Raw genomic sequence first — 27,672 nt, 5'->3', positions numbered from 1 at the left:
ACAGTCATGTGAAAACGTTAGGACACCCTATAGAATTTCATGGTTTTCTGTATCAGGACATAATAAAAAAATATCTGGTCCTTGGCAGGTCTTAAAATTTGGAAAATAAATCCTCAGATAACACACACAGTGTCATTATTTATTTAAGAAAAATACAGCCAAGAGGGAAAGGCCATGTGTGAAAAACTTAGGACACGCTATGAGTCCATTGCTTGTAGATCCACTTTTAGTAGCAATAACTTGAAGCATTCATTTTCTGTGTTCTGTGACTTTATTAGTCTCTCACGTCGTTCTGGGGGAATTTGGACCACTCTTCTTTTCAATGTTGCTCCAGTTTATTGAGGTTTGTGGGCATTTGTTTATGCACAGCTCTCACCACAGCATTTGAGTCAGGATGAGCTCTGGACTTGGACTGGGCTATTGCAACACCTTGATTATTTTCTTTTCATCCATTCTGTTGTAGATTTGCTGGTGTGCTTGGGATCATCGTCCTGTTGCATGACCCAATTTTGGCCCAACTTTAGATGTCGGACAGATGCCCTCACATTGACTCTAGAGTACTTTGATATACAGAGGAGTTCATGGCCAATGACTGTGAGGTGCTGCAGGTCCTGTGGCTACAAAACAAGCCCAAAATGATCCGCTCTCCTTCAGCATGTTTGTCTTTTGGTGTTTGTGCTGATATGCTCTTTAGGTTTTCACCAATCTTCGCGCTGTGCATTATGGCCAAACATCTCCACTTTGGTCTCGTCTGTTCAAAGGACATTATTCTAGAAAACTTGTGTTTTGTTCAGATGCAACTTTGCAGACCTAAACTGTGCTGTAATGTTTTTTTTAGATAGAAGAGGCTTTCTTCTGCCAAGCCTTCCAAACATGCCATTTGTGTCCCGTATTTTTCTAATGGTATTGTCATGAACTTTATAATTTAGCATGTTAACTGAGGCCTGTAGAGTCTGAGGTGTAGTTCTTGGGTTGTCTGCCATTTCTCTGAGCTTTACACAGTCTGATCTTGGGGTGAATTTTCTGGGACGTCCACTCCTGGAAGTAGAGGTGTCTGTTTTAAATGTCTCCCACTTGTGAATAAACGTCAGATTGTTTGGAAATGGCAGTATTACTCTTCTCGGATGATGGCAGCAACAATTGCTTCTCTAAGATGATTGCTGATGTCTTACCTCCTTGGCATTGTGTTAACACACACCTGAAGGCTCCAGACCAGCAAACTGCCAAAGCTTATACTTTTATAGAGGCGCTCAGACTTGCTGATGATCAGTTAATCAAAGGTATTTGATTAGCAGTGCTTGACTGTGATTTACCCTTTTAATTCCAATGTCAACAGTAAGGGCGTCCTAACTTTGTCACACATGGCTTTTCCATTTTGGCTTTATTTTTGTCCAGTAAGTAATGACACGGTCAGTTTGTCATGTCTTGTTGTTCATCTGAGGTTTTATTTTCAAAATTTTAAGACCAGCCAAAGACCTTTTTTTTTTTAATGATGTCCTGATACGGAAAACCATGGAATTCAAAAGGGTGTCCTAACTTTTTCACACGACTGTATATAGTTTCTGTCATGCAAAGCTGAATTTTCGGCATCATTACTCCAGTCTTCAGTGTCACATGATCCTTCAGAAATCATTCTAATGCATTAAATTGATGGAAAGCAACAAAAAAGATATTTATAATGTTATGAAACATTTTGTTTCAAATAAATGCTGTTCTTTTGAACTTTCTATTCAACAAATAATCCTGAAGAAAAAGTATCATATGTTCCATAAAAATATAAATAAAAAAGAACCAATAAAAATTGATAATGGAGTATAATTTCTGAAGGATCATGTGACACTAAAGACTGGAGTAATGAAGCTGAAAATTCAGCATTGCAAGAATCAGCTAGAAAAAGCCTAGTCTGAAAGTTTGAAGCTGTTTTGAATGTTGTTAGCATGTTTTAGCACGATTAGCTTGTTGCTTGCTTTTTAAAGGGTGATTACAATGTTGTTAGCATGATTAGCACGTTGTTATCATTTTTCTACCATGATTAGCAAGTAACTAGAATGTTATTAACATGTTTCTAACATGATCAGCATGTTACTAGCTTGTTGCTAACACTTTGTTAGCATGATTAGCATGTTGCTTGCATCATTAGAAAGTTACTAGCAAGTTACTAGCATGATTAGCATGTTATTAATATGATTAGCAAGTTACTAGAATGTTTCTAACTTGATTAGCATGTTATTAGCATGTTGTTAGCATGGTTAGTAAGTTACCAGCATGCTGCTAGTATGATTAGAAAGTTACTAGCATGTTGCTAGCATGATTAACAAGTAACTAAGATGTTATTAGCATGTTTCTGGTCGTTTGCTGGTTTATGCTGGTCTTAGCTGGTCATGTTGCTGGTCAAGAACCAGCAAAGGACCAGCTTAAACCAGCATCAAAACATACCTATGTTTCTACCATGGTTAGCATGTTACTAGCATGTTGTCAGCATGATTAGCAAGTTACTAGCATGTTGCTAGCATGATTAGCAAGTAACTAGCATGTTATTAGCATGTTTCTAACATGATTAACATGTTACTAGAATGTTTCCAACATGATCAGTATATTACTAGCTTGTTGCTAACATTTTGTTAGCATGATTAGCATGTAGCTTGCATCATTAGAAAGTTGCTAGCAAATTACTAGCATGATTAACATGTTATTAATATGATTAGCAAGTTACTAGAATGTTTCTAACATGATTAGCATGTTCCTATCATGTTTCTACTAGCATGTTGTTAGCATGGTTACCAAGTTACCAGCATACTGCTAGTATGATTAGAAAGTTACTAGCATGTTGCTAGCATGATTAACAAGTAACTAAAATGTTATTAGCATGTTTCTAACATAATTACCATGTTATTAGCATGTTGCTAGCATGTTTCTAACTTAATTAGCATGTTATTAACATGTTTTACTATAATTATCAAAGTTACTAACAGTTGTTAGCATGATTAGCAATTAGCTTTCTAGCTGAAGCCAACTTAATTACATTTTAAAATACGTTCTAATAGGAAACAGTTATTTTAAATAGTAATAATATTTCACAATATTCCTGTTTTACTGTATTTTTAAACAGTCTTGGTGAGCATAAGAGATTTCTATAAAACATGAAAATCATATATATATATGATTGCGTAAGAGTACTATACATGTAGACGCTTAAGTAAAATAACCTTGTGTTGTTTTCTGTACAAACAGTCGTCCAAGGGCAACAAATTTGAGCGGGTCAAAGGTCCAGAGACAGTCAACCTTGAACAAGACAACGAATCAGCCCACGAACACAAACCTCTCAAGGATGTTTCTAAGTGTGTGTGTGCAGTAATGCAAGCCTCATTGGACTTTAATAAAATATACGTTTAATAGACAATATATTTCTGTAATGTCAAGACAAGTCAGTCATAAACAGATTTTGAATAAACAATCTATTGTGTACATGAAGAAATTGAAAGGCTTGGGTCACGTGACACTCCACACTATTATAAACAAACAACACTGACACAGCAGGAAATGAAATTCTATGCATTCACAAATAATCAAAAATATAATTCAAGTTTTTACACATTTACAGTGTGAACCTCAAATACTTTACAAAAGGCCTTTGATTAAATTAAAACAAAACCACAGCAAACTGTAACATTATAAATGACATCATGTGGTCTTGAGGAGTTTGATGAGTGTTTCTAGCTTCATGGCTGTGTTCAGATCTCCCTGAACTCTCAGTCTGCCGCTGCTGTAGGCCACAAATGGTCGCAGGCCGCCCTCAAACATGGCCAAGAGATCCTGCTCGCTCATGCACAGAGAAACATCCGGCTCTCGCGGCGGGACGCCCGCACCACACGCTCCAGCACCTCAACACAAACACAGAGCAATGCTGAGACAGCATTCAGAGGATTTCACTCCAGTGCACAAAACTATCTCCAAATGGGCAAACCAACCAAAATCTTAATTTGTTTGCACTCATTCTCTTGGCATGCAATCATTTATGATTAGTAGGGTATGAGGGATTATGGATTATGTTAGTCTTTATTTTTATGCCGTGTTGGGACTTTTTTTTCACTGTAGATTAAAGCTCTGTAAAAATCCATTTGTTGTCGCCTTTTTTGTAGACAATCAGATGTTCTGCATTCATTAAAGAGACAGTTCACCCAAAAATGAAAATTACCCCATGATTTACTCATCCTCAAGCCATTCTATGTGTATATGACTTTCTTCTTTCAGATGAATACATTAGGAGTAATATTAAAAAATGTCCTGGTTCTTTCAAGCTTTATAATGGCAGTAAATGGGTGTTGAGATTTTGAAGTCCAATAAAGTGCACCCATCCATCATAAAAAGTGCTCCACACAGCTCCGGGGGGTTAATAAAGACCTCCTGAAGTGAATCAATGTGTTTGTGTAAGGAAAATATTCATATTTAAAACTTTTAAAACCGCAATCTCTAGCTTCCACTAACTGTCGTACGCATGTTAATGAGAGAGTGGCGTTCCAGCAAATGACATAGGCAAAACACTGGCCATGAATTAGAAGTACAAACAAGGATTTGTAAAGAAAAATGTTCAATATAAGCCAAGAGGAGACTGGTTTTACGACGGTTAGTTATAAATATGGATATTTTTCCTTACACAAATGCATCGATTCACTTCAGAAAGACTTTATTAACCCCCGGAGCTGTGTGGAGCACTTTTCATGATGAATGGACTTCAAAATCTCAACACCCATTCACTGCTATTATAAAGCTTGGAAGAGCCAGGACATTTAATATAACTCCAACTGAATTCATCTGAAAGATGAAAGTCATATACGCCTAGGACAGCTTGAGGGTGAATAAATCTATCCCTTTAATCTCACCCATTACTTACCCATTATTATTTTATTCATTAATTGTCTCTGACTTATTTGTGGCTTTTTTTAATCACTTTTAATTACTAATAGTACAGAAACATCAGGATATTACAGTGGAAAGGGTTTCAGTGAGGTTGCAAGCCTGACTCGAACCCAAATCACCCAAATGAGCACCATCACTAAGCCACTGTTCTTCTGTGATATTGTTCTTATATAGGTTCAGAATACAGCACAACAGTTGGTTTGGGAAGTAAAAATGGTGTATGCTGATGATGGTATAGGCTTTTGTTGAAGTAATCAGTTTGCATTATTTCAACTTAAGTTTTAAATAATCATGTTTAACAGTAGAAACCCTGGTGAAAAAAACTACATTACCCATGATGCTATACAGAAAATTCTACCAAACAGAAAGCTGCAGTGAGCAAATTGCACCAAAGGAACACTGAACTCCACCCATTCCCATAAAAGACCACAAATTATGCAATCAAGCTCTCAAAACACTTAAATATTTACACATAAATGCATATTTTATATATAAACTATATTCGATCAACAACTTTAAAATGGAAAGTTTTATATTTCTCCATTGTTTTTAATTTGATTGTCATTTGCAATGCTTCATGGGATTGTAGCACATATTCTTGTACCTTTTTCTTTTTTTTTGCTTCAAATCAAGGCTTGTATAGTTGTGATCCTCCTCGTAGCTGAATGGTTTGGTTCATGGCTAACAGCACTTTAACAAAGACTTTTTAAAAATCCCTATAGGAAAAATGAAAGCAAAACATACTTCCGGAACCAGTACCACTGAAAAAGTGGGTGGCACTAATGCAATAGTATTATAGTTAATTAATTTTAGCTATATTTATATATATTATATTTTTGTTTATTTTTTATATGTCTATATAACTTTTATTCATTCATTCAGTCGTAGTTATTTTAGTACATTTAGTACAAGTTAAACTAAATGAAAATGAGAAATGTTGCCCTGAAATGTTTTGTATACTGCATTTTGTTATAGTTACGGTTTATTTTATTTTTATGGTTGTAGCTTTAGTATAACTACAATAATAACTCAGCTGCAGCAGAGCTGCTGTGGTCAGTGAAATGGCATTGGTTAACAGTGTTTTTGTTCTCTCAGTCTTACCTTGTCTCAGGTCCACATAGTAGCTGCTGGTCTGTCCAGAGTCAGTGGTGATCTGAAAGCAGTAACAGGCTTGTACCTGTTGAACCAGCTGCTCTGACAGCACTGACTGAACCGCAGCCATCAGTCCATCAACTGAACTAACACTCACAGCTGGAGTTGAATACAGCTCATCTGTGAAACTCACTGAATCTAGAGAAACCACAAAACGAGATTGTTTATTATGCTGGCTTCGATCACCAGGGTTCAAGCACTTTTAGGTATTTAAGCACATATGAAAAAAGGCATTATGTAGCAAGCCTTTTTTTGCAAATACATATAATGTACCATAGAAATATTATGTTTTGTAACATTTATGACTGTTATAGCACCAGCTGTGGTCCGATCTCCTTAAAACTTTGCATGCCCATTTAGAATCACCTGTCGCATGTGCTCACCAGATTTCGTGAAGTTTTCCTTTAGACTTTATAGGGTTTTAGGTAAATTCGGACAGGCTTTTCTGAACGACCTTGTTATAGCTTCCCAAAGGGTAAACTTCAACAGTTTTTTGAAAATTACTGACCTAGAGAAACCAGTGGATTTTTTCCAAATTGAGGGAAAAACTTAGGAACAGTTCACAAAAGTAGGTTTTTTAAATCTTCTCAACCATTTAACAAACAATTTGATTGACAGCAGTGGTTCTGGAGGCAAAGTTGTCTAGAATTAGGAGTTCTGTCATGTGATACGGATATCACGTGTATGTGTGAAAAACTGTGCAATGCACAATCATTTACACCCTTGAAAACCGCAAAATTGCCCCCAGTGGCTGATTTCTTTCAAACTTCTCACAGACCTTTGGGGCCGTGAGTCAAATAGGCCCACCGAGTTACATTCCAATCATCCTCCGTTAACCTTGTCTAAGGGGTGCTCAAAATTAATTGGTCAATGGCAACCATGTTATTTTGAGATACGCTAAAGTGCTTATAGACAGTTGTGGCACTTTGGACCAAGACCATGCACAGCGATTTTCAAGTTGATAAGATAAATGGTTGCGTAGGTATAGCCATTTTTATGTTTTTCCCCTCTTAGTACGCCACCAAGTGGCCAAGCGTTTGGTGAGGATATCTCATTCTGTTCAGGACTTATAGCAATTTTACTAAAAGTGGCCCGCCCCTTTTGAACGTTTTGGAGTGCTTCATATCTTTTAGGAATTGTTTTTATGTTCTAGAAAGTATGGAGGCGTCTAAAATCACCTTGAGTAGATTGAGGCGCAGCCGCCTGGCTCAGGAAGTGCATCGCAAGCTGCTGTATGGGTCCAGTGAGTCCTTCCAGCCCAGGGACAGATGGGGGCATAATGACAGGCCCCGAGTGACCCCCGTCTGGTTCCCGGAGCACCCCCTCCAAAATCAGCTCCACACGGTCCACCTCCAGACCCCACGGCTTTGTCATCTCATTCATGTCCATCTGCAGCACACAAGCACTTCAAAGCTTGAAGGGACGGTTCACATTAAAATGTGCAGATAATTACTCACACTCAAAGAATTAAAAAAGCATAAAATTTAGAATTTGTTTCTCACCCCGAGATGTTCTCCTAGTTTGATCCTCTCGGTCTGTATCTCTCTCAAGGTCTTTTTGCTCAGGGCCTGCATCATGGCGTTCTGCGAGGTGAGACGGGTGGAGGCGTTCAGATCCTGCACCGCCACCACGGACATCACCGGACTCCAGATCCGGAACTGGATATCCGCTCCAACCGACACCAGACCACCGTCTTTTGTGGTGACCTTTTGTAAGGGAAAGTTGTGGGAACGGCAAAATACTTGGTATGCAGAAAGATGAGTTAAAGAGTTAAAACGTTAACTTGTTGTACCTTGCATGGTGGGACGCTGAAGGCTCTGGTCCGCAGGTCAACTTTCTGCCACTGATCAATCAAGGGCAGAACCAGAACCACTCCAGGACCTTTAGGAGGACGGATCCGGCCCAGACGAAAAACAACGATCCTCTCATAGTTTGGTACAACCTGAAAAAGATACTGTAAATTTAATAAGCACTTAAAAAGGCGAAACTCTAATAAAAATTTGCTTCGAACTGACCTTTAGAACAAACCATCCAGATATGGGAAAAGTTATGAAGGTAACTAGGAAAACCAGGAACGTTACGATCAAGTTGCAAATCCAGGACAACAATCCTTGAGATTTATCTGACACGAAAACAGTATAATTATTAAAAAGCATCATGTGATATATAAAGTATCATATATAAAACGTACAGTATTTATATATATATATATACACTACCACTTAAGTTTGTGAACAGTAAGACTTTTACCCCCGGTTTCACAGACAAGGCTTAAGCCTAGTCCTAGACCAAAATGTAAGTCTGAAATGTTTCAACTAAAAGAAACTTGCACTAACTGATCTTAAAATACATCAGTGCCTTTGTTTTGTCTTAAGATTCACACCAGCAATGTTTTTCCTAAGACACATTTATAAAAATGACTTAAATGTCCTAATTTAACTATGACCTAATCCTGATTTAGGCTAAGCCCTGTCTGCGAAACCGCGCCTTAATGTTTTTTTTTTTCACTAAGCCTGCATTTATTTGATCCAAAGTACAGCAAAAACAGTACAATTTTGAAATAGTTCTACTATTTAAATGAACTGTTTTCTATTTAAATATATTTTAAAATGTAATTTATTCCTGTGAACGAAGCTAAATTTTCAGCATCATTACTCCAGTCTTCAGTGTCACATAATCCTTTAGAAATCATTCTAATATGTTGATTTGCTGTTCAATAATCATTTATTATTTTTATCAATATTTAAAACAGTTGAGTAAATTTTTTTCAGAATTCTTTGATGAATAGAAAGACCCAAATATCAGCATTTATCTGAAATAAAAAGCTTTTGTAACATTATACACAATACCATTCAAAAGCTTGGAGTATTAGTATTATAGAAATCACTTTTAATCAAAAGTGATGATAAAGAAATTTATAATATTACAAAAGATTTATATTTCAGATCAATGCTGTTTCTCTGAACTTTCTATTCATTAAAGAGACCTGAAAAAAAAATCTACTCAGCTGTTTTCAAAATAATAATAATTATAATAAATGTTTTTGAGCAGCAAATCAGAATATTAGAATGATTTCTGAAGGATCATGTGACTGGAGTAATGATGCTAAAAATTCAGCTTTGAAATCACAAATAAATTACATATTAAAATATACTGAAATAGACAACAGTTATTTTAAATAATAAAAATATTTCACATTTTTTGGATCAAATAAATGTAGGCTTGGTGAGCAGAAGAGACTTAAAAAAAAAAAAAAACGTAAGAAATCTTAGTGTTCAAAAACTTTTGACTGGTAGTGTATTTACTGAATAATATATATATATATATATATATAATATATAATATATATATAATACTTGATATTAATACTTAATACTATAATAATAATATTTTATATAATATTGATAAACACAAACACACACACACACACACACACACACACACACACACACACACATACTGTACTAAACTATAATCATATTTACATATTTAATATGTGCACCGTAATGTGTGTCACCGTGAAGTGAATACCTGTGAAGTCGTTCTGAGAGACTTTAGGCACATAATCAAACGAATGTCCTCTCTGGTCATAATTATTGTGAGTGAATGCAGCATGAGATGAAAACAGTCCAGGAGTGTCATTATACACTGAATCTCTCTGCGACAGACTCTGATACTCATAACCCGAAGACTTCCCGAACATTGTCATGCTGTTTCAGAAAAGATCGCGCTCCCTCTTGATGACTATAACCGTATATTATAGTGCAAAAAGCAATTTTTGAGCTCAATCCATGGCGAGACAGTCAAAACAAGAAGAACTTCCGCGTTTTGCGACGTATAGTGTGACGTCATGTGCTGAGGACCAATGCAACGGCGCCCTCTAGAGTAACGGAAGTGACATACGGTACATCACATTTGGAAAGGTAATATTATCATTATTATTATTAAAATGATTGTTTCTGCAAATAAAATAAAATTCAGAATGATTCATAATATATTTTATTCATACGTCCTACAAATATGAGGCATATCTTTCAACTTTTACAAAAGTGGCCCCTTCAAAAGGGGTATTTGTTTACAATTTCTTTAATTTCAAACTGATACTTAAACATATTCTAAATAATCTTGCATTATAATGCCATTGATAGGCATTTTGCATTCTCAACATGATATACATAAACAGGCTGTGCCAAATATCTGAGATTCCACATAATGGAGATGCATAGCAATATCATAGGTATAAAAACTACAGTAACACAAATGAAGAGACATAAAAAATAACATAATGAGACAAAATAAGCAACCTATGCAAAAGAATAATGTGGCTTACATACATTTGCGCTTTTAGGCAGATTCATTGGCATCGTAACTAGCGTGGCAGTGAAGCAAAGCACCTAAAATCTAGAGGATTTCACTCCTCTAAAAACAGTCTTTCAGAAAATCCCCTCAGTTTTTGAACATGTCACACAGGAGTTTCTCCATGGGTGTGTTCCCGATGGTTCTCTGGAAGAAAAGTTGCTCAATTCTTTCTGAGCTCACAAAGTGAAGGGATGGAAGGAGAAGCAATAGTCTGCCAAACCTGAGGAAAGACATTCATAAGAATAATATGCATTAGTCATGTCCTCTCTTTCAGAAATACTGTTTTATGCCAATGCACACTTGTATATTTACTCACCTGGCGACTTGACTGGGGTAAAGAGTGTGCATATGTTGAGCTAGCAGCACTTGGGACTGATCTTGGAGGTTCTCCACCTGTTCTGGATCTTTAAGTCCTCGTGTTTCTATAACAGAATGCAAAGATTACTCACCCCGAACACCAATTCAGTTCATGCAATGTATTATTTATGCCCCCTTGTGGCAAGAAGAGGCAAACACCTACCTGGTTTAAACAAAACAATGGCTTTCAAGCATGCAAACTCAGTTGGATCCACTTGCAGGGGCTTGAAGCGACTAAACGTTTCTTGCAGGACCCTCACGTCCGAGGCAAAAGGGTTTCCCTTGCCCTGTCCTGGGGGTGAGAGGTCCGGCAGGGACAGCAGAGGGCAGTTGTCCAGAGGTAGCGACCACTGAATTGCACAGAGAAGAAACAGCTCGCTCCATGCTTCCTCAAGTAGAATCACCTAAATTCACAAAGAGTTGGATCAGTAAGTTGAAGCTAGGTAGATTAATCAGGAATATTTGCTATTTTGAGTGGCGATTATTGTACCTATCGATTATACAGTACAGTATATCTAAGACAACAACATAACTATGGTTTCTTTGGCTTGAAATCAAAAAATACTCTCACCTGGTCTCTGAATGGTAGGTGGGAAAACACCGGCAGGTTCTTGGCCCATTTAACAGACATGAAGAGTAGGCGGGCTGAGGTTTCATATACACTCTCTGGTCCACGTGAGGGGTAGAGAGCACTGCCGTACTCCGGAGAACTCCTTTCAGGTTCATTACTGGTCACATCAATGTTTTCATCCACTGTAAACACAGTTACAAATATTGAACTGATAAAATATGGATAACGAGTTATTAGCCTGTTGAAAAGACCAGCATAAACTTCCCTGCTGCTCGTTTATGCTACGGTAGTAGCCATGGATTCTGTACAAAACCTAAGGCACTACAGCGTCGCTATCTAGTCAGTCAATGACTTATCAGGTAGCATTCTGTGTAGAAAGGTACTTCATACATTCTTAGAATAGAACTGTACTTTTAGAAGTAAATCAACTTTCACTAGGCAAGTACCCTTTAAGGGTCACTCTCAGAAAAAAAGGTACGAAAGGTGTAACTGAGATGGTACCGTTTTAAAACACATTTGTACCTTCTTTGCCCATATAAGGTGCATTTTAGTACCTTAAAGGTACATATTTGTACCTGAAGTGTACATACTAGTACCTTTGAAAAAGGTACCGTCCCTTTTTTCTGACAGTGACCCTTTAGGGGTAATGTACAAAGATTTCCTTTAAGACTACTTGCCGTGAAAGTTGTTGTACTCCTAAAGGTACAGTAATATTCTGTGTATAAGGTACACAATACTTTAGATAGACACTCGGTCCTGGAGCGCCGGTGTCCTGTAGAGTTGAACTCCAACTTGCCTCAACACACTTGCCGGGAAGTTTCTAGTATGCCTAGTTAGAGCTTGATTAGCTGGTTCAGGTGTGTGTATTTGGGGTTGGAGCTAAACTCTGCAGGACACCGGCCCTCCAGGACTGAGTTTGGGCACCCCTGCTTTAGAGCAATGATATGTACTCTTAAGGTACTACAACTTCGGGGGGCAAGTAAGGTACAAAGTTGTCACTAGGACAGTACGCTTTCAAAAGGTACTAAATTGCACCTTTTAAATACTTACAATTTAAGTATTAATATGCATCTTTTAGGGATAAATAAGGTACAAATGTGTACCTTTCGAAAAGGTACTGCCTAAGTGACAGGCTGTTGTACCACTAAAAGTACAATTTCTGCACATTTTATTTCTGAGAGTGCGACGAGGTTTGAGGTTGCCTTCCAAGGCTCCATAACATCATAAAAAGATCTATACTAAATTCAGTTTAAAGTACGTTTTAGGCGAACATTTGATGTACCTTGCTGCCATTGTATCTCCAGGATTTTAAAACTTTTTTAGGTTAATCAAGGTGGTCTCATTCCTTACCGTCCTCTGGTTCCAGCTTGGCGCAGGTCTCGGCCGTCATCAGGCTGGCCATGAAGCGATGTCCGTTCTTGGGGCTGTTGGAGCGTTGACTAGTATCTGTGGAGCTGATGCTGGAGCTGATGGAGGAGCCCAGCAGTGGGCGGTTGATCACAGAGCAGGTGGACGAGGAGGTGGGTTCCAGAGTGGTGGCGAGGTGCTCCTTGTCCTTGTCCACATCCAGTGCGTCTAACCTGACTTGAGCGGTGCTGCGGGGCTGACGCTCATTCTGAACAGCTGAGAGGAGATGGACGGAAAGATTTAGCAATTGAAGACAATGAAGAAGAAGAGGTTGCATCTAACGAGCTGACTCACCATCCTTGTTCATGCCAGCTTGAAGGCATTTCTTTAAGCGACAGGCCTGGCACTGATTCCGATGGGCTTTATCCACGGGACACATGCCTGTACCAGCTTGACATCTGTAAATTTCAATATCAGGAAGGTTATGACCAGAAAGCTTCTCTGCTCCCAACTTTAAACACTTGCAGAACAAAGGCACAGAGACTATCACTGGGGAAAAGCTACACCTTTTTAAAAGTTACTAGTATGTACACCTTAAGTACAAATATGTTCCTTTAAGCTACTAGGGGTAAAGAAGGTACAAAGGTTTAGCTTCGAAAGAGAATATGCAAGGTGTTTTCTCACCTGTAGATGAGTCTGCGCCTCACACTGCGCTTGAAAAAGCCACTGCAACCATTGCAAGCATATATCCCGTAGTGTTTCCCACTACTGGTGTCAGAACACACTTTGCAGAGAAGTCCCGAGTTCAGGACCTTACCAGGAGCGGGGCTTTTACCTGGGACAGCATAGGAAACAACTTTTAGTTATTCCAGGTCACAATCGCTTATTGCCAATCCAGTCGGTAGGAGTTGATAATCACTAGACAGCATTTACTCGGCATGCCATACTTGCCGAGGTAAACCTTGCTTAAGAATATTGCATTTTAGGACTTTCTGTCAATATTTAAACTGAATACCAAAAGTTCAAAAGGTCTTTGAGTGCAGGAGTCTACTACTTGTTGCACTACATGCTAAATCGAAGAAGCAGTTACTCACCCTCTTGGCTGTCATCCGTAGAGTTGCTCCTGGACGACTCTGTTGGTGATGCAAATGGTAACATGGACATTTCTGACATTGGATCCTCCATTCGATGTAATGTATAAGTGTCCCCTTAGAAGAATCTGGCTTTTGGAGCGACAATATCTGTCTCAGGTAGGTTGATTTGAATCCTAGAGGGTCTTCCAAGAGATCCGTCCACTTCTGAGAATTGCACCAATGCTAGATGTTTCTTCAAGGCCCTTTAGTCTTTATCCTGATGGTCCGCTCTTGACTCTGGGTGTCTCTGTCCTCTAGAACTTCTTCCCTGTTACTTTTGTAAAGTGCAGTGAGGTCTGTCACCTCCTCCTGGTGCTGGGCAATGAGTGACTCTGAGGCTACTGTGGGCTCCCTAAAGGAAGACAAAGGGATTAGCAGCAAGCGCTGTGTAAGCAAGTGCCTATTTGTCATCCTCTTAATCTTTACTGTCCATCTAGGGGTGGATCAATCAGTCACACTCGGTATTAGCTCCATCCACGACAAGTGTGGAGAGAAACGAATAAACAAAAGGATTGGGGTTGAGTCATAACTCTCCATCACTCCACAACTCCAAAATTGACAGCGGCTTGTCATCGATTTATTTTTTTTCCCCCCTTTCTTTTTCTTTTTTGATCTGTTGACTTGGCTACAAGTAGTTTCTAAGTTTTAGAAATCAATATTGATTTCATGGGTCAACACTTGTTTTTGTTTTGATCAGTGATCCATAAGCACATAGTTACTTTTGACCACACATAACACCAGATATGAAGGAATGCTTGCGTCAATCTATATCTACAATTTTTAGTGTCTAATTATGTCTCTTAATATGAAAATTAATCATATTTATTTTGTATAGTACGCAAGCTAAATTGAACATCTGCTAGGGCTTTCTTTCCTATAGTTTTATGGTATTTCATCATTGTTTAATCCTCAACTGTCCACCAGTAACGATGAGGCAATGCTAATCTCTACTGGCTCCAGTTAGCCAAATCTGCTGGATTTAAATCTTGTCGTTACTCAAAAAATGATGTCCAGTTATGTGTCCAGCAATGATTGACTGTGGCATGTTTACCTATAAAGACACTGAAAATCAAATAACATGTTTATGATGTCATGATGTTTGTTCGACATCAATGTTTTAGGTCAAAATTTATATGAACTTGTAAGGGGAAGTATGTTTTTGGTGCTGTTATTGGTCACTGCTTCTTCTTTTTAAAGTTTCTAAGGTTTGTTTAGAAATAAACTTTCAAGTTTCAAAGGTTTAGATAGATAGATAGATAGATAGATAGATAGATAGACCTGGTGTAACAAAATATTTTTAAAACATAGAAATATTACATTTGATAATTCCTCAGTTAACATAAGGTATAAAGGTGTGAATTATAATTATAAAAAAATAAACATGATAAAATAATATTAGTGTAACATAGTATATGTTTGTCAACTTTTTCATATTTGTTGTGTTAATGTGTTTCTTTTGTTCTTGATTTATTTATAGTTTTTGTGTACTGTTGACCTTTTTCTGTACAGCATCATTTTCCTTTTAATTTCAGTTTACTTATGATCTACTCAAGTAATATCAACTGTTATATAAACCTGAATAATGTGCCTAAATAATAAATTTATATATTTTATATGTTAAATTAAAATTAATCTAATATTATAAAACATTATAATTGTATTATAATTAATAATGTTACATTCATTGTGCTTTGTATATTTTTTCTTTTACTTTGTATACACTTTGTATACACTTATATATGAAATGTTGATATAAATGTGGTATTTTAAAACACTATACTATATATACATTATATATGCATTTACATATGCATTATATGTTATATACATACATTTTACTAAGCTTTATATTACTTGTATTCATATATTTTTATAAATAAAAAAATATATATACATTATATACATTATACAATTTAATATTTTATAATACTTTTATAATACTAACAGATATATAACAATACTTTTTATATTTTTGTGCTAAAATATAGAAAAAAACAATGTAAAAAACAAACTGCAGCTACTCAGAAAAGTCAGTATTGTGAAGAATTTCAGGTGTGCTTGATCAGAGATGGACCTGCAATCCACAGGCAGGGGACCATAAGGTGTAGGACTGTGTACCCTTCTATGAAGGAGGCCCTTACAGCGGCGAATTTCAAGGCATCAGCTTGTGGCAAAGAAAGTTAGTGGAAAGCAGCAGACAGATATTATCATATGGGGTAGCGTGGCCGAGCGGTCTAAGGCGCTGGATTAAGGCTCCAGTCTCTTCGGGGGCGTGGGTTCGAATCCCACCGCTGCCAAGGCAGGATTTTTGGAAGGCTCTTGTACCTGAGCAAAAAAACTTGGACACACTCGGCGGGCTTTGCGAAGAAGGCCTGTGGCTGCTGTTCTCTCTGTCTTTGGGGGGGGAGAGGGCAGAAAAGGGCCCACGAAGGCATGTTTGCTAGGGTAGTGTGGCCAAGGTCTAAGGCACTGGATTTAAGTTGCAGTCTCTTCAGGCGTGTGAGTTTGAATCCCACTGCTGCCAGAGCAGTCTTTTGGAAGGCTCTTGAGGCTGCTATGCCTGAGCAAAGTGACTGGAGAAGTGACGCTGCATGCTCATCCAAACTCAGCTGTTTTCGCTTTATTTGCTCTTTAGGAAAGTCAGTACTGGAAGCCTGTCCCAGCCTCTGCTCCACCCTAATAGAGGAACCCTTTCGGGGTAGTGTGGCCGAGTGGTCTAAGGCGCTGGATTTAGGCTCCAGTCTCTTCGGGAGCGTGGGTTTGAATCCCACTGCTGCCAGAGCAGTCTTTTGGAAGGTCTCTTGAGGCTGCTATGCCTGAGCAAAGCGACTGGAGAAGTGACGCTGCGTGCTTCTCCAAACTTTGATTTTTAGCAAAGTCAGTACTGGAAGCCTGTCCTAGCCTCTGCTCCACCCTAACAGAGGAATCCTTTTGGGGTAGTCATTTTACAATCATTTACAGTCACAGAAAAGGGCAGAAAAGGGCCCACGAAGGCACACCTGCCAGGGTAGCGTTTATTTCAGTAATTCTCTCAAAACTCAAATTGTGAAACTTGTGTATTAAATAAATTCAGTGCACACAGACTGAAGTAGTTTAAGTCTTTGGTTCTTTTAACTGTGATGATTTTGGCTCACATTTTGGCTCACCAACACCATGGTCATTTAACCAACTTTTGGTGCTTTTGGCAGTGTGGGCAGGTGCCAAATCCTGCTGGAAAATGAAATCAGCATCTTAACAAAGCTGGTAAGCAGCAGGAAGCAGCAGATGACATTGCACCCCAAATCATCACAGACTGTGGAAACTTGGACTTCAAGCAACTTGGGCTATGAGCTTCTTCACCCTTCCTCCAGACTCTAGGACCTTGGTTTCCAAATGACATACAAAACTTGCTCTCATCTGAAAAGAGAACTTTGGACCACTGGGCAACAGTCCATTTCGTCTTCTCCTTAGCCCAGGTAAGACGTTTCTGACGTTGTCTGTGGTTCAGGAGTGGCTTAACAAGAGGAATATGACAACTGTAGCCAAATTCCTTGACACGTCTGTGTGTAGTGGCTCTTGATGCCTTGACCCCAGCCTCAGTCCATTCCTTGTGAAGTTCACCCAAATTCTTGAATTGATTTTGCTTGACAAGCCTCTCAAGGCTGCGGTTCTCTCGGTTCGTTGTGCATCTTTTTCTTCCACACTTTTTTTTCCACTCAACTTTCTGTTAACATGCTTGGATGCAGCACTCTGTGAACAGCCAGCTTCTTTGGCAGTGAATGTTTGTGGCTTACCCTCCTTGTGAAGGGTGTCAATGATTATCTTCTGGACAACTGTCAGATCAGCAGTCTTCCCCATGATTGTGTAGCCTAGTGAACCAAACTGAGAGACCATTTTGAAGGCTCAGGAAACCTTTGCAGATGTTTTGAGTTGATTGGCATGTCACCATATTCTAATTTGTTGAGATAGTGAATTGGTGTGTTTTTGTTAAATGTGAGCCAAAATCATCTCAATTAAAAGAACCAAAGACTTAAACTACTTCAGTCTGTGTGCACTGAATTTATTTAATACACGAGTTTCACAATTTCAGTTGAATTACTGAATAAATGAACTAAATAAACATTGTACTATTTCTATATCTATCTATCTATCTATCTATCTATATATATATATATGATATATACATATTATATCCATTATATGTATATATATATATATATATATGCCATATGTCACAATGCATAAATCTGCCGTTTTCTCTTCATGAGTCATACTACAGCATATAAATTATTCACCAGATTGTATTTTTATGCACCGCAGACCAAACATCTACGCTCAGATCAACAAATGTGAACTCTCTCTGACTTTCAGAGCACAAATGCACATCTCCTTCCTCACCAGGAGTCCCGTCCACTCCCGTACCCCACGAGCGTCCACCAGCACCCATTTCAAATCAGCTAATCGGCTTAGCCTACCATAAAACGTGTCCTCTCAAGATAACAAAGACCTCGGACGAAAAGAGGGGGAGCAGGGAAAGAAAACAATTAGCCGCTAGTGAGGCTGTGGGAGCCGCGCGGGGCCCGACAATGACTCGCACCGGTGCCATATGGTGGCTGCTCTCTGGATCCAGCTCTACCTAATTAGTGACCCCTGTGTGATTTACTGGTAATTAGAGGGCTGAAGTCAGTGATTTGCTTTTTTCTTTTGATTTGTGTATCTATCTTATTAAAGTCTTAAGTAGTACAAGGTCACACACAAAAGCCAGACAGCAACACATGCCATCTTAAACCTATCTTTCTCCCCACCGGCGGAGGGTCTTTCATTGATCGCTCATGAACCATAATCAAGTGACCTTTTAATTGCCAAAAGCTTTGTTTTGATTGAACTCAAAACAAGGCTTATCTTGATGCGAACTCTTCTCTAATTGGTTTGCCTAAACTCAAACGATGAATAACCAGCAGACAGCATGTAGTCTGATGAGGAGATGATCTCTGTGAACCAAGAATCCTCCTTAATGCTCGGTTGGCATTAAACTGGTGTCTTAGTTCCCCTGACAGAGCCTTCTCTGTTGACCTAAACGAGTGTGTAAAAAGATTATAGCCCCTCGAGTAGGTTTTGGGTCTTCTTGAGGAGCAGACGGAGCCATTTGAACTCTGAACTGGAGACTTGAATTTATTTCTGCCACACAAAGATCTTAAAAATCAGACCTGTGTGAACAAGAATCCCAGGCTTTTTTGGACACCTGTGTATTTGTAATTTACATATTGTCATATTTCACTCTTAAAAATAAAGTTGCTTCACAAAGTCATAGAAGAAACTTTTTTTGATTAAATGGTTCCATAAAGAACCTTTAACATCTGAAGAACCTTTCTGTTTCACAAAAGGTTCTTTGTGGCGAAAGAAGGTTCTTTAGATTATGAAAAGGTAAGAAAGTCTTTAAAGAACCTTTGACTGAATGGTTCTTTGTGGAACCTAAAATGGTTCTTCTATGGCATTGCTATGAAGAACCTTTTAAAGCACCTTTATTTTTAAGAGTGTTGGTGTGAATTAGGTGTGTGGTTAAGTGTGTTTGGCAGGTGTGGGTTGTTTTTGATTTTAGTAAGTAGAACTGTCTTTCAGCTGGATGCATTGACAGGGTTGCCAAATCCCACGTTTACTAGACAGTGCTGTTTTGCATGTGAATGAAGAATATTTGACTATGCAATAGATTGTAATACAATTTTTACTTGGTCCTCTCAGAGCTTTTTATTTCTTAAAGAAGAGACTTTATTTACGTTACTGATGGTAATATTAACAGTTCAGTGTTCAGTGGCAATATAACACTTGAGGCAGTGAATATAATGTATTTTGAATGTAATGAATGTAGTCACAACAGAAATGCTTTTGTTAGAGTGACTGTATTCAAAATACAGCATTGACAGCATAAAATGTAAAACAATATATAATAACAGATAATAACAGACAGATAATAACATATATAATAGCAAAAATTTAGAAAATAAAGTTTGGAAAATAATAAATAAATATAGGAGACCCTAGGACAAGCTATTTAGAAAACAAATAAACAAATAAATAAATAAAATATAGGAAAAGTGATTAAGTGAAAACAAAACAAAGCCAAAAATAATCCTCAAAAACAACTTTGTAAACTAAATTAAAACAAACAAACAAACAAATAAATAAATAAATAAAAAACCTACTACCCTACAAAGGAAAAGGAAACAAAACAAACACATTTGCAGCCCAACAAAAGACATCTGATACCCTACTTAGAAAAAATGGTTTGAAAACATACAAAACAGACACACAAAAACAAATAAATAAAAAATGGTGATTTAGAAAAACAATTAAAAAAAAAACTAATTTGCAACCCTACAAAAAACAAATGATTTTTAAACTAAACTAAAACAAACTAATAAATAAATAAATAAAATCTGCCACCCTCCATATGAAAATTTATCTGAAAAAAAAAAAACAAGCAAACAAACAAATTTGCTTCAGCAAAAAGCAACTGATTTGTAAACTAAACTAAAAAAAACAAACAAACAAATAAACAAAATCGGCCACCCTACATAGAAAAACTGATTCGGAAAACAAAACTAAACAAATAAATTTGCGACCCAGCAAAAGACAACTGATTTGTAAACAAAAATAAAAAATAAAGTAAACAAAACTAAAACAACCACATTTGCTACCTTACATAGAAAACAAAAAAAGTGATTAAAAAAAATGAAACAAAAGAAAGCAAACAAACAAATTTGTGACCCAACAAAAGACAACAGATTTGTAAACAAAAATAAAAAATACAGTAAACGAAAATGAAACAACCAACCAAATAAATAAATCGTCTACCTTACATAGAAAAAAATGTTTTGAAAACAAAACTAAAAAACAAAACAAATAAATGTGCAACCCTACAAAAGAGACTGATTTGCAAACTAAAACAAAGAAACAAACAAATAAACAAAGAATATCTGCTACTCTACATAGGAAAAGTGATTTGGAAAACAAAAAACAAAACAAACAAATTTGCGAACCAACAAAAGGCAAATTATTTGTAAACTAAAACAAACAAACAAACAAACAGGCTAACCTACATAGAAAAATGTTTTAAATCATAACAAAAAACTAAACAAACAAACAAATTTGCACTCAACAAAAGACGACTGATTTGTAAACTAAAACAAACAAACAAACAAATAAATAAATAAAATATGCTACCCAACATAATAAAAGTGATTTGGAAAACAAAACAAAAACAAATTTGTGACCCAACAAGGACAACTGATTTTTAAACCAAATAAATAAATAAATAAAATAAAGTAAATGAAATTAAAACAACCAACCAAACAAATAAATAAATCTGCTACATTACATAGAAAAAATGTTTTGAAAACAAAACTAAGAAAATAAAACAAACAAATTTGCAGTAGTTTGCACTAACTAATTTGCGACTAACAACTTGAGTTTACAACAGCTTGATTTTACAACAGCTTTGTTTGCAAACTAAAACAAAGAAAGAAGCAAACAAATGAATAAACAAATGAATAAATAAAACAACCAAACAAGCAAATAAATAAACCTGCTACCTTACATTAAAATAAAAAAAAAAAATTAAACCAAAACTAAAAAATAAAAACAAATTTGCAACCCTACAAAAGACAACTGATTTGTAAACTAAACTAAAACAAACAAATAAATGAACAAACAAATAAACAAAATCTGCCACCCTACATAGGAAAAGTGATTCGGAAAACAAAACAAAACAAACAAACGTGCAACTCAGCAAAAGACAACTAATTTGTAAAAAAATAAAAAATAAAAAAATAAAATAAAGTAAATAAAACTAAAACAACCAAACAACCAAATTTGCTACCTTACATAGAAAAAATGTTTTGAAAACAAAACTACAAAAAAACAAAACAAAACAAAAAACCCCAACAAATTTGCAACCCAACAAAAGACAAATGATTTGTAAACCAAAACAAATAAACAAACAAATAAATAAAATCTGCTACCCTACATAGAAAAAGTGATTTGAAAAACAAAACAAAACAAACAAAAACTTGTGACCCAACAAAAGACAACTGATTTGTAAACAAAAATAAAAAACAAACATAAACTAAAACAAACAAACAAACAAATATATCTGTTAACTTTGTTTGTAAACTAAAACAAATAAAGAAGCAAACAAATTAATAAATAAATTCTGCTATAGGAAAAGTGCTTTGGAAGACAAAACAACTTTTCAACCCAACAAAAGGAAACTGATTTGTTCAACAAACAAACTAAATATATATATATATATATATATATGTGAGAGCCTACACAAGTGGTTTGGACAATGGGTGTAAAATAAAATTAAATAAAATACACAAACAGTAAGTAAATAAAATCTGAAACAAATGTTTCTAATTACAATACAGCTGAAAAAAACAACAATGGCAGGGACACTTTTTCTTTTTGTCTTTGACCTGCTGATCTCAAATGGCAGTGTTTACCTGACCTAAGCACTCGCTTCATTGTGTCTTGTCAGTTTGCTTTTATTTGTTTTCAGACGGCATGTTGCATGAGAGAACGAGAGCTGAAAACAGGAGTGTCACAACATGTGACTGCGAGTTTCCAGAACAAAAGCTCGGCGCATGACACATTCCCGTGGTTGTCATGTGTGAGTGACACACCTGAGCCTGTGTGCGCGCCTCACAGCCGGCATTAGCTGCGTTTATGTAACTAGCAGGTGGCAATAACGTATAATGTTCCTAGTGGCTTTTTAGGACAAGACTTGCTTAGATGAGCAGAGCAGAGATTACCATAAAACAAAGAGATTACACCGGCTAAAAATAGCAGCAATATTATACACTATGACTGATAAGGTTTATCGCTAACCCTTTACGTTCAACTTCGGATCATTTTAGGTCAAGGCTATTTAGTAGGATGCTAGTTAAGCGTGTTTGCAGTGCAAATGGTATTTCATAAGCATCTTTAGCGCTCAAGTTCTGTCCATATGGGTTTGTGTTTAAATAATGAAATATTAATATAAAATAATATAAACATGATACAGAAAATTACTACTGATAAAATAATATTAAATTGTATAACTAAAAGCTAAAGCTATATCTTTAAATGGGATATCAGACAATATGCAACTACTGTTATTTTATTGTATTCAGTCACTTCAAACTCTGATGTTCGATTAAATCATATTTATTTAGCTGTTAACACAGACTGACCACACTGGCGTTTCATTTTGACGGGTTTAGTGTAGTGGAGCGGTCATGGGGCACATTTAAGGCGTTTAGAGTCTGATCTGTGCAGTGCTGACAGTGTAACTCAGCAGCTGTTACATAACCGTATGCTGAACGTCTCTCGTCTGCCTGCGAGCAGACCATAAACGCCACAGATTAGCCTCCCACACGTCACGCCAAAGCTGTCGATGTGCAGAGCAAAACACTTCTAGACACTGTAACAAACAAATCATTTTAAAACAGTTTTAAAATTGTAATTTTAAATTTTCTTGAAGTACAGGAAAATATATGTATATATTTATATAAATAAAAAAGGATTAGAACAAACAAATGAGAACATTTTTTAAGGAAAATGTAAAATAAATAAATAAATAAATAATTTATAAAGAATACAAGGATACAATGTAAGTTATCTTCTAACATACAGGAAAAAAATGCACAAAAATACACATCAGTTTGTTGTAAAATGCTATATATTTTATAAATTATATTTATATGATACAGGGCATTATGTGTATTTGTATCGAATAATATTGTTTTTGATTTTTTTATCAATTATGTACAACTAAGTTGTATTATATTTATAAGATGCATTGCACAATATATCATGCATACTTTTATACAGTGTAAAAAACTTTTCAAATTTTAAGTTCAGTCAACTCAAAAAAGTTTAGTCAACTTGAAATGTTGTACTAAGGAACAACTTAGATATTTGAGTTGATTTGACTTAAATTTTTAAGTTGAAATTTTAAAGTTTTAAGTTGACTCAACAAATTGTTTACAGTGAGAAAAATCTTTTAGAGAAATGGAAAATAGCTATGTGCAATTTAATGATTTGTATGATGCATTTCACAATACATTATGCATACTTTTACACACTGTAAAATACAATTTGTTGAGTCAGCTTAGTTTTATTACATTTTATTACATTTTTTATATTATTATTATTATTATTATTATTATTATTTATTTATTTATTTGTACTCATTTCTGGTTAGTACATGAACCTCACAAAAACAAACATTAAAACAAAAGTCAAATAAAAATTTCTACATTTAATAAAGAAATTAAAGCCACTCTTAGGACTAAATTTATTTATTATTTGCATAGCAGTTAAGATGATTTCCCCCAAATTCTCATTTATTTTATTTTATTTTATTTCCCCCCCATGGCAATTAAACTGATTTTCCCCAAAATTCCCATTTCTAATTTATGTATTTATTTATTTTCATGGCAGGTAAGCTGATTTCCCCCAAATTCTCATTTATTTATTTATTTATTTTATTTGTTAAAATAAAATTAGGGCTCTCTATTGTTTTTTTTATATTATATATAGTTTTTTATATTAATTATTATATATATATATATACATTTTTTATATTATTTATTTATTTATTTATTTATTTTTTACGTTTTTACACATTTCTGGTTAAAATGTGAACCTCACAAAAACTAGGTGACATTAAAACAAAACAAGTCAAATAAAGAAATTAAAGCCACTCGTAGGACTAATTTAAATGTATTTATTATTTTCATAGCAGTTAAGCTGATTTCTCCACAAATTCTCATTCATTCATATATTTTATTTTATTTTATTTTTCCCCTATGGCAATTAAGCTGATTTTCCCCAAAATTCCCATTTCTAATTTATTTATTTATTTTGATGACAGGATGATTTCCCCCAAATTCTCATTTATTTATTTATTTTTTTTATCTATTAAAATAAAATTAGGGCTCTCTATTGTTAAATATGAGATATTATTTTGCCTTTCAAAAATGCTTTTTTTTTCCTTTTTCTTTTATTTTAACATTAACATTTAATTGGCTACCATTTTTAATGTTCTCATTATTTAATTTAGCCTATTCTATTTATGTATTTTAAAAGTATGGTAGTTGCAGATTATTATATTTTATTTTATTATTTTTCTATATACATTTTTTTTTTTTTTACATTTTTATATTATGATTTTTTTTTTCATTTTTACACATTTCTAGTTAATATGTGTAAAATCTTAATGTCGCCTAGTTTTTTCTAGTTAAAAATTAGGCGACATTAAAACAAAACATGTAATTTCTCCCCAAATTCTCATTCATTCAATTCTTTTTCTTTTCTTTTCTTTTTTTTTTCATTTCATTTAATTTTATTATTTATTTATTTTATTCATTAAAATAAAATCTCTATTGTTAAATATAAGATGTTATATTGCCTTTTTTTTACATTAACATTCAATTGGCTACCGTTACTTATTATTTAATTTAGCCTATGCTCTTTATGTATTTTGTATGGTAGTCGCAGTTGCAAAGTATTCTCGCAAGTTAAATCTAAGTAAAATGATCACTTACAGTCCACTCTTAAAAATAAAGGTTCCGAAGGGTGTTTTTGCAGTGATGCCACAGAAGAACCATTTTTGTTTTCCCAAAGAACCTTTGAGGGAACAGTTCTTAAAAGAACCATTTTAAAGAACATTTTAAAAATCTAAAGAACCTTTTTGGACTATAAAGAACCTTTAAGGTTCCATGGAAGTTCAAGGTTCTTCATGGAACCATTGATGCCAATAAAGAACTGAGTGTGGCCTATGTTTACTGTGTGCGTTTCTCGGATGAGAGCAGCGGCTTATGGAGAGTTCTGGAGGGAGAACAGGGTGTGTGGTGAACAGTGAACAGTCCGCGTGTCACACAGCGTTCCTGACCTAGATCTCTGACAGTAAACAGATGCCGCTGCTGCCATCAGCAGAACGCAGCGCTGGGCGGATCACTGGCGGATTACTGCCGCCGCCATCACCGCTGCGACACGACAGACGCGCCGCACCGCCACGCGTCACTCACTCACTCTCCAGCACGAGCGGAAGAATAAATCAATCAGTGAAGACATGTCATATTTAGATAAAGACCTCATGCTAATGTATTCTGAGCATGAATGAATGAATAAATAAATAGCATGTTTTTAAAAAGTGATGTTATTACTTTGTCTATAGCCTAGTCTAAGATTTTTTTACTAGTATGTGTGTGCAAAATGTTATTATAATATATGTATATATCAAATAGTAATATTATAGTCTATAGGTCTGTCTATCTATGATGTGAATATAAAGCGTGGGAGCAGCAGTGGGAGTGAGAGGCACCTGTGCAGCAGCAGAGATCCGCGTGTTTTGTGCAGGTGAACTGAACGTCCTTGAGGACATATTGACAGAAGTTCACATCTCCGTGCATCACATAAGGCGCTTTGCCTATAATCTCTCTGAATGTCAGCTCTTGTCAAAGAGTGCGGCTAACTTTTACAGTGTGCATGAACATGTGCCTCATGAAACAACACAGCCACTTCATCAGCGATTTTAGCGAGCATGTTTACTTTGCTTCTTTAGGTGTGATGTTTGATTATGATTTCACTATAGTGTTTCTTATTATCACAGCGCTGTATAGGGATACAGTTACAGTGTTTGAGCCTGGCATTCAGGACAGCATTTTTATTTTATTTGTATTTATTTATTTTTTATTGTATTTTTTAACACATTTCTGATTAATATGTGAACCTCACAAAACTATATAACTTTAAAACAAAACAAATAAAATAAAAATCTCTACATTTAATGAAGAAATTAAAGGCACTCTTACGATTAATTAATTATATATATATTGATTTATTATTTTTATAGCAGTTAAGCTAATTTTCCCCCAAATTCTCTTTCATTTGTTCATTCATTAATTAATTATTTTATTTTATTTTATTTTATTTTATTTTATTTTTTTTTTTTTTTTTTCCCGAAATTTCTTTTCTTTTTTTTCATGGTAATTAAACTGATTTCCCCCCAAATTCCCATTTATTTATTTATTTACCCCAAGGCAATTAAACTGATTTTCCCTAACATTTAATTTATTTATTAATTTATTAATTTTATTTTTTTTCAGGGCATTTAAGCTGATTTCCCCCAAAATCTCCTTTATTTTATTATTTCTTTGTCATAGCAATTAAGCAGTTTGTCCCCCAAATTATTATTTATAAACGTTATTCATTTATTTATGTAAATGAATAACGTTCATGTAAATGAATAACGTTCATTCCCCCCCCCTCCAAATTCTCATTCATTCATTATATATTTTATTTTATTTGTTTTTTTTTTTAATGGTAATTAAGCGGACTTCCCTCAAACTCTCGTTTAGTTTATTTACTTATTTATTGCAGTTTAGCCAGTTTCCACCAAATTCTATTATTTTGTTTAATGGCAATTAAGCTGATTTATTTATTGATTTTACCCCAAATTCCCATTTATTTAATTAATTAATTTATTTATTTCAGTTAAGCTGATTTCTCCGAAATTTTTTTTTTTTTTTTCATGGCAATTAAGCTGATTTTCCCCAAAATTCCCATTTATTTATTTATTTATTTACTTTCTCATGGCAATCAATCTGTCTTCTCTTAAAATTCTCATTCATTCATTAATTCATTCTTTCTTTCTTTCTTTCTTTCTCATGACAATTAATCTGACCCTTCAAATTTTCATTTATTCATTCATTCATTTATTTCAGTTAAGCTGATTTCCCCCAAATTCATTTTTTTTTTTCATGGCAATTAATCTGATTTTACCCCAAATTCCCATATATACATATATATATA

At 35.3% G+C, this 27,672-nt stretch overlaps 2 protein-coding genes and 2 non-coding genes across 4 annotated transcripts; 2 read left to right on the top strand and 2 right to left on the bottom strand.

Annotated features, from left to right (window-relative positions):
• Window positions 1-3,366: 3,366 nt before the first annotated feature.
• Window positions 3,367-9,896, bottom strand: stoml1 (stomatin (EPB72)-like 1). Its single transcript, XM_051098981.1, has 7 exons — window positions 9,601-9,896; window positions 8,085-8,191; window positions 7,862-8,011; window positions 7,572-7,775; window positions 7,248-7,458; window positions 6,019-6,207; window positions 3,367-3,881 (listed from the first exon to the last, which is right to left on the bottom strand). Exons 1-7 carry the CDS (start codon window positions 9,776-9,778, stop codon window positions 3,682-3,684), a joined length of 1,239 nt encoding a protein of 412 aa, XP_050954938.1. The 5' UTR covers window positions 9,779-9,896; the 3' UTR covers window positions 3,367-3,681.
• A 188-nt stretch (window positions 9,897-10,084) lies between these two features.
• nr2e3 (nuclear receptor subfamily 2, group E, member 3) lies at window positions 10,085-14,163 on the bottom strand. The gene is made up of 8 exons (XM_051099977.1): window positions 13,798-14,163; window positions 13,388-13,538; window positions 13,058-13,161; window positions 12,707-12,979; window positions 11,357-11,538; window positions 10,949-11,189; window positions 10,745-10,850; window positions 10,085-10,648 (listed from the first exon to the last, which is right to left on the bottom strand). The coding sequence occupies exons 1-8, from the start codon at window positions 13,886-13,888 to the stop codon at window positions 10,516-10,518; spliced, it is 1,281 nt and encodes a 426-aa protein (XP_050955934.1). The 5' UTR covers window positions 13,889-14,163; the 3' UTR covers window positions 10,085-10,515.
• A 1,888-nt stretch (window positions 14,164-16,051) lies between these two features.
• Window positions 16,052-16,133, top strand: trnal-aag (transfer RNA leucine (anticodon AAG)). Its single transcript has one exon. It is a non-coding gene; the product is annotated as a tRNA-Leu (tRNA).
• A 400-nt stretch (window positions 16,134-16,533) lies between these two features.
• On the top strand, window positions 16,534-16,615 carry trnal-uag (transfer RNA leucine (anticodon UAG)). Its single transcript has one exon. It is a non-coding gene; the product is annotated as a tRNA-Leu (tRNA).
• The last annotated feature ends 11,057 nt before the right edge of the window (window positions 16,616-27,672 follow it).

The sequence above is a fragment of the Labeo rohita genome, chromosome 25 (genome assembly GCF_022985175.1).
Source record: "Labeo rohita strain BAU-BD-2019 chromosome 25, IGBB_LRoh.1.0, whole genome shotgun sequence".
NCBI classification, from domain to species: domain Eukaryota; kingdom Metazoa; phylum Chordata; class Actinopteri; order Cypriniformes; family Cyprinidae; genus Labeo; species Labeo rohita.
Note: the sequence above shows the minus strand (reverse complement) of the source record. Positions and strands in the feature narration are given on the sequence as shown.